At 37.7% G+C, this 7,574-nt stretch overlaps 1 protein-coding gene across 1 annotated transcript; it reads right to left on the bottom strand.

The window, feature by feature from the left end:
* Positions 1 to 495: 495 nt before the first annotated feature.
* Positions 496 to 2,970, bottom strand: LOC129357816 (noelin-like). The gene is made up of 2 exons (XM_055026807.1): positions 2,807 to 2,970; positions 496 to 2,415 (listed from the first exon to the last, which is right to left on the bottom strand). Exons 1-2 carry the CDS (start codon positions 2,840 to 2,842, stop codon positions 1,753 to 1,755), a joined length of 699 nt encoding a protein of 232 aa, XP_054882782.1. The 5' UTR covers positions 2,843 to 2,970; the 3' UTR covers positions 496 to 1,752.
* Between the last annotated feature and the right edge of the window lie 4,604 nt (positions 2,971 to 7,574).

Here is a 7,574-nt window from a genome sequence, read left to right as displayed (position 1 = left end):
AATTGGACATTTTAAGTGAACTTACCTGATTACATTTGTTTTAATCTAATTCTTAAAAGTCAATGTTTACTTTTGCTCTGAAGCTATTTCAAAATAAAAGCCCCAGCTGGAATCTGCCTTGACATGACTGACGTCTCTGACAGAAACAGAGTTTAAGTGTTGAAAGGGATTATGAGCAGGAAATAAAATGGAAATGGCCCCAAATGTCTGAGCCCAACCAGCTCCCACTGTTTTACCCTCTTTGTCCACAATTCAGTATTTAAACTTGTTTGGTTTTAATGAACCAGCCTGACAGCAAAGCTATTCTCAACATTTTGGTGAACCGGCAGTGGAAATAATCCTTCATCCATGTCACTTGGTGGATCACTTGTTAGACCATTTGCAGCTTGTGAAGAATTTTGCAGTTCTTGATCCGATTCCAATCATTATTTGTGGTTCTTCCTTCTTAGTGATTTTTGCTCCCATATCAATAAAAGCCAGAAACTCCTCAGTCCACACAGTTCCCACTTTTATTTGCGTAATCTACACAAAACAGTGAAAATGTTCATGTCGATTCTTGACTTGTATTAATATTTACACAAAATTTACACAAACCAACAGAATAAACAGTCAAACTGCTAACCATATGTAGAATTAATGGATCCATTTGGATTACTTTACATGGCACCAAACAACAAAATAAACTAAATCATTTCACAAGCCAATATATGACTATAAAAAAATCTGCTTGTATGTAAAAAAAAAGAAGAGGAAACACACCATAGCATATCACCATAATTTCAATAAATGTTGATTTTTGTTATTCAGCAAAAAAGGGTTTATATTTCAGTAGAAATGATGTTTTACAAACTTAGCTGATAGAAGCACAGAAAGTCATACAAAAAGTTACAAACTTCTGCTTATCCTACAAAACGTTCTAACAATACTTTTTTTGCAAAACAGAACTTTAATAACTATTGCTGTTTGATATGTTACTTTAAAAAAAATCACAACATTCCATTTTGAATTGGAATCCGAAAGTTATACATTCTGAAAAAATACAAACAATCCAAAGAAAATACATTTATTCAAACAATTTGTAATTTAGAAAGCAATTAACATTAGGGTCTAAAAGGAAATGTTTGAGGAAAACAAATCAGTCCGTTTCCTAAAGTCTTTAACAATAAAGTTACATTTTAAGCTCTAAAAGTTAACAGTTCAGCATTTTGTTCCATATTTTCAGTACCAAGGAAATTTCTGGACTTGGGGAATTATAAAAACAAGGAATATCTGGTTGGTTTCTTAAACTAGAAACACTTTCATTATGTTTTGGTTCCTTAAAAAAGTATTTTTGCAGCAGTTTTTGAGAATAGAAATGATTTTAACAGCTTGATTAATAATTTCCAGACCAGCATTACGGTTTATATGACTTATGAATGAAAAGAGAAAGGTCTGGGTAAAATTCACAAAATAGTTCAGGACTTTCATAGTTTTAAGAGTGCTGTTTTTTATTTGTCCACACCTTAGTGTCACAGTGTCTCAAGCTAAGAAACACGTCTGAAACTCTGTGTCCAGACAGGTTGCAGTGAGGAACAGTCTGTTTTATGATTCACTTCAGCTGTGAATAACAGTTTCAGTCAGTCATCCTGTTTTCCCTGGAAGCACATTAATTATCTGAATGATTGATTTTGTCTTACAATTGTGAAAGGAAATGTAGAGTCTTATGTGAGAATCATATCATATTGAGCTGTGACACAGAGGAACAATGTCCAGCTACTGTATTATGTGATGAAGAGTTACATTATACAGAACTTGGTGGCCGTTGTTCCAGGCATAAAGTGCTCTGTCTTTAGGGTTGTAATCGAGCATGGACAAGTGCCTGTATTTGTTGGTCAGAGGGATGTCAATGTACTCGTAGGTGGAGGAGTTGGTAGAGAAGGCGTAGTACACCTTAGTTCCTCCAGAGTAACCGTTGGTGACATACAATGTTCCGCAGATCATGAAGGCCTCACCGGCACTTCGCTTTGGGTGGTTGGTGGTCCAACTGCGGATTATTTGAAGAGTGTTTGGATTTAATTTGCTCAGCACAATGTTGCCAGCATTTTGATTGGTTGCATACACGGCCCAGAGCCCCCCCTCGTCCACCATGAGGTCGATATCAGAGGCACCTCCCCATGAGTAATGGTACGAGTTTTGGAAACCGGCATCGTCAAGCTGTCTGGAGCGGCTAATGAGAGATGTGCTAAAGTCAAATTTAATGATGGTGTGACTCTGAAACTTGTTATAATAAATGGATCCATTATAAACAACTTGGCCAGTACCGGACCACGGATGAGGCAGGCGATGGGACGTAAAATTATCTGTTGTCATGAAGTCATACATGGACTGGTACTCCCTGACAAAGCGATTGTTGTGATAACCATCCATGTACCACACCTGTGAGAGAAATGAGCAGAAAAAGCTATTTAACTGTTTACATCATCTTTGAATTATTGACCATGGACACAAATTCTGGGTTTGATGAAGAATCGACTTCACCAGGAGTGAAATGCTTTGGCAGGTTGGATCATTGTGTGAACTTCATTTTATACTCTCACCATACTTTCACTTATGCCAACTTTATTTATCGTCTTTCAGATTAACAACAGGAGATGGAATGAATGCACTTGTATTGTGATCAATAAATTGGAAATGAATTGTTCACAACTGGCTTTTGAGATAAAGCTAATTTAAATATTCAACACATCACATTTCCAATGCTAAAAGAGTGACAGCAAGACAAAATGTCCTCTGTTGTTTTGGTGGTTTCTGTTCTTGTGAAACTTACTCTGTTGTCTCCAGCTGAAGCCAGGGGGTCGGTCATCCACGAACCAAATCTGGACCCAGATGTTTTAATTGTAATAGGTTCTGATATCCCGGTAAGTTCCCCACAAGCTGCAAAAATACAGAACTACATGAAGAATGGCAAGATAAAATGTGGAAGACATCAAATCAAGTAGAAAGTAAACTTTGAAATAATTATATAGGGTTATTAAATGAAAGGACTTTGGATGCCAATCAATGAAATTAGTTGTAGTTTTACGTTACATTGTTGCTTCATTTGCATGTTCAAAAGATAATTTCTTTGTAATTATCCTTTGGCCTCTAGTTCTGGTTTGATATTCTGGTTTAGATTTAAAAGGTCTTTTGATCCTTAAGGTATTGAACCTCTGTGTTTATTCTTGACATTTACAACCCATTTCCTTTTTTCTTTTCTAGAATATTGCCAGAATTAGAAATATTCTGTGAGCAGTGATGCTGAAAATGAAGTTAGGACTAAACACTTTAAAGATGCTGTTTTCATCTGAAGTGACTTCACTTAATGCAGCATTTCTAAAAGATTTTAAGGAGAAAGAGGAGCTTAGTTAGTGGCCTAAAATGATCATGTAAGGAGAAATGTCGACTATGCTGCGTTGCGATGGCATGATTAAAGCTGAAGGTACAATCCAAATCTCCAAAATGGTATTTAGAATCTGAAAAACACACAATGCACAGGTATTGAAGATCTTAAAAACAGATGAAATGGGAGTGGATTGATGGGATTTCCAGATATAAAAAGATGAACTTACAGAGTCAAAGTGCTAAACGACATCAGAGCATGTAGTACCAATGAGAAGATCATTAAGAAAAAAGTGAGATTCACACTCCTCAGTGGAGTCTTCAAGGAATACTTTGGTTTGATGAACATGTTCAGATCTTGTATAACAGGTGGAGGTGACATAATGTCAGTCATTTTCAATCAAGGAAACAATGAGATAATGCAGCCTAACCTCAAGGCTGCATTATCTACTGATTTTCATTAGCTTACACCAGGGGTGCCCAAAACGTCGATTGCGATCTACCAGTCGATTGCGATCTACCGGTAGATCGCGATCGACCGGTAGATCGCGATCTACCGGTCGATCGCGATCTACCGGTCGATCGCGATCTACCGGTTGATCGCGGGGAGGTTTTGAGTGGATCTCTGCAGGACGCTGAGAGCAGCACTTCCTCTTCTGACAGACTTATCAAAAATATTCACTAAGATCCAAAACGTTTGTAGCTTCATTAAATAATAATAAAGCCTGAAACCTGATATCGTAACGGACTGAACGTTTTTAACGTAATCTTTGCTCGGCTTGCGGGGCGCAGGCGGTTGCCACAGCAACGGGTGTGCTTAACGATAAAGAGAGAGAGAGTAAAAAGGTGCGAGAGGTTCTGAGTTGTTCGGGTTATTTTACCTTTGTTTTCCTTCGCTGTGCTTCATCACAGTCGCTGGAGTTTCTGAACGTTCAATAAACGACAGACTTGGACTAATGACCTCGTTCGTTTGCAGTAAACGTCACAACCAACATCAAATAGGACAAATATATTTGATTAAGTTTTAACAACAAATGGCTTCCACAATAATTGTGTCAAATTACATTAATTATATCCCAAATTCAGAAGATTTGCCTTTGGTTGCTCTTTGGTTCCTCCTATCAGTCTGCAGTTTCTCATAGTGACGTCATCAAACCAAATTTCAGATCCACCATAACTGACTGACACCTGCTGGCCTCAGGTTTACAACCAGCTTCTGACTGAGAAACCAGTAACCTGCTCCCAGTGTCAGAATCTCACTGAGGAAGAAACTGCATGAGGTTTTCTATCACTTTATCATTTCTGATCTATATTTGCATAGAAAATGAGTCAATAGGGTTTCATTTATAATTTGTATGTCTTCATGTCATGAGGTAGATCTCAGCCGGCTGATGAGAGAAAAAGTAGATCTTGGTCTCAAAAAGTTTGAGCACCCCTGGCTTACACCATCTCACACAACACCTAGAAACTACTATGTTCATTTTCTGTTATTGACCAAAACCCACTAGTACCTGGGTTGTTGTGTCTAAACTATGAGGGAATCGTCAGAAATGTCTCCAGAAGACAGAAGTTATTCTTGTGATCCCAAAATGAAAAGGCTAGAAGCAGAACTGTATGGAGGAATTTTTCTGCCATAATTTGAGAGCAAACATTTTCACTTTGAAAGCAGGACTTCATGTCTGTGGCACTGTGCTTTCTCAAACCTTTGCACTGAAACCTTGTCTTTGCTTGACTCAATTCATTTGCAAACCTCTCTGCTCACTTACAAAACAATAGATCCACAAAACCAACAATGTTACAATGTAGTCACAACTTTATTATCTATCATTATGTGCATAAATATCTAGCTATGTCTCTATCCAGTATTATGTTGAGTGGTAACATGATTTCATTCTGTGGATCCATTTTCTTTGGTTGGGTGAACAAACCATTTGAATTCACTAAAGCCAAATATTTGAATGAAAAGAGATTCATGATCAAATGAAAGGGATAAAGTGAAAAGGTTTGATCTAAACTGAAGTGAACAACAACATCATGAAATACCCCAGAATCATAACTGTGAAATATAAATATCCTTTTCAGCTACATAAATTATTTAGTTTTAGTCATAAAAATATACATATATAAAATATTGATATGGTGACTCCCCCAAGTGACTCTTAATGCAAGTTTCAGCAACATCCTGGAATAGTGTGAACCTCTGGTCATTATAAAGTAACCCAACTTTTAAATGATCTAAAGTGTGAATCTGTAGAGTTGTACTAAAAACAATCTGACCAGAGAGTCTGACCTTTATGAGGCTTTGTGAGGCTTTGTGAGGCTTTATGAGGCTTTATGAAGCTTTGTGAGGCTTTATGAGGCTTTATGAAGCTTTGTGAGGCTTTGTGAGGCTTTGTGAGGCTTTATGAGGCTTTATGAAGCTTTGTGAGGCTTTATGAGGCTTTGTGAGGCTTTATGAAGCTTTGTGAGGCTTTATGAGGCTTTATGAAGCTTTGTGAGGCTTTATGAGGCTTTATGAAGCTTTGTGAGGCTTTATGAAGCTTTGTGAGGCTTTATGAAGCTTTGTGAGGCTTTATGAAGCTTTATGAGGCTTTGTGAGGCTTTATGAAGCTTTGTGAGGCTTTATGAGGCTTTGTGAGGCTTTATGAAGCTTTGTGAGGCTTTATGAAGCTTTGTGAGGCTTTATGAAGCTTTGTGAGGCTTTATGAAGCTTTGTGAGGCTTTGTGAGGCTTTATGAAGCTTTGTGAGGCTTTATGAGGCTTTATGAAGCTTTGTGAGGCTTTATGAAGCTTTGTGAGGCTTTATGAGGCTTTATGAAGCTTTGTGAGGCTTTATGAGGCTTTATGAAGCTTTGTGAGGCTTTATGAAGCTTTGTGAGGCTTTATGAAGCTTTATGAGGCTTTATGAGGCTTTGTGAGGCTTTATGAAGCTTTGTGAGGCTTTATGAGGCTTTATGAAGCTTTGTGAGGCTTTATGAAGCTTTGTGAGGCTTTATGAAGCTTTGTGAGGCTTTATGAGGCTTTGTGAGGCTTTATGAAGCTTTATGAGGCTTTGTGAGGCTTTATGAAGCTTTGTGAGGCTTTATGAGGCTTTATGAGGCTTTGTGAGGCTTTATGAGGCTTTATGAAGCTTTGTGAGGCTTTATGAGGCTTTATGAGGCTTTATGAAGCTTTGTGAGGCTTTATGAGGCTTTGTGAGGCTTTATGAAGCTTTGTGAGGCTTTGAGGCTTTATGAAGCTTTGTGAGGCTTTATGAAGCTTTGTGAGGCTTTGTGAGGCTTTATGAAGCTTTGTGAGGCTTTATGAGGCTTTGTGAGGCTTTATGAAGCTTTGTGAGGCTTTATGAAGCTTTATGAAGCTTTGTGAGGCTTTATGAAGCTTTGTGAGGCTTTATGAAGCTTTGTGAGGCTTTATGAGGCTTTGTGAGGCTTTATGAAGCTTTGTGAGGCTTTATGAAGCTTTGTGAGGCTTTGTGAGGCTTTATGAAGCTTTGTGAGGCTTTATGAAGCTTTGTGAAATCAAGTCCAAAACCAAAATGAATTGGGAAGGAATTTTCAGATCCTGGCATTACAACATATCCCACCTGCGCTAGCTCATTAGCCAGCTAACATGGCTAATGACTGAAGCTACATTCACACGGCACGTCTAAATGCTCAATTCTGATTTTCTTTGCATACTTGTTCATGTTGCCAATTAACCCTGACCACAATGAGTCATTTTACATCCACAGAGCAACGCTCTATTTATGAAAGGAGTTATGGATGGAGAGTTTTACAGTTTTCAGTATGTTTGGATTTTGTTACTGGGAGGAAACCCTAACATCAAAAGATCAAATCACAAAAGAAGTTAATAAAACCAGAAATATGATTGGAAAAACTAATTGTAACATGATGTGCTTTACTGACATTAATCTTTCATAAATTTATAATCATAATTTTGAGTAAGTGTTAACATCCTGATTTACCACATCTGGCTTTTTCTGGCACAGAATTATGATGAATGTCTCAAATCAATAACAAAAAAGGAAGAATAAAGAAAAACAATGTCATGTCCTTTCAGATTGCAGATGCTTCAAAAACTACTCCAAACACATTGTGGAAGTGGCACAGGTTGAATTTTTTGGGGCCTGCTCTACTGTGGCCAAAATGTTGGATGTGGATTATATGTTTCCCTGCTGTGTGAATGAAACCCAATTACTTGACTACTGCCACACAAAC

Source organism: Poeciliopsis prolifica, unplaced genomic scaffold (assembly GCF_027474105.1).
Source record: "Poeciliopsis prolifica strain line A6 unplaced genomic scaffold, Auburn_PproV2 SCAFFOLD314, whole genome shotgun sequence".
Taxonomy (NCBI): Eukaryota; Metazoa; Chordata; class Actinopteri; order Cyprinodontiformes; family Poeciliidae; genus Poeciliopsis; species Poeciliopsis prolifica.
Note: the sequence above shows the minus strand (reverse complement) of the source record. Positions and strands in the feature narration are given on the sequence as shown.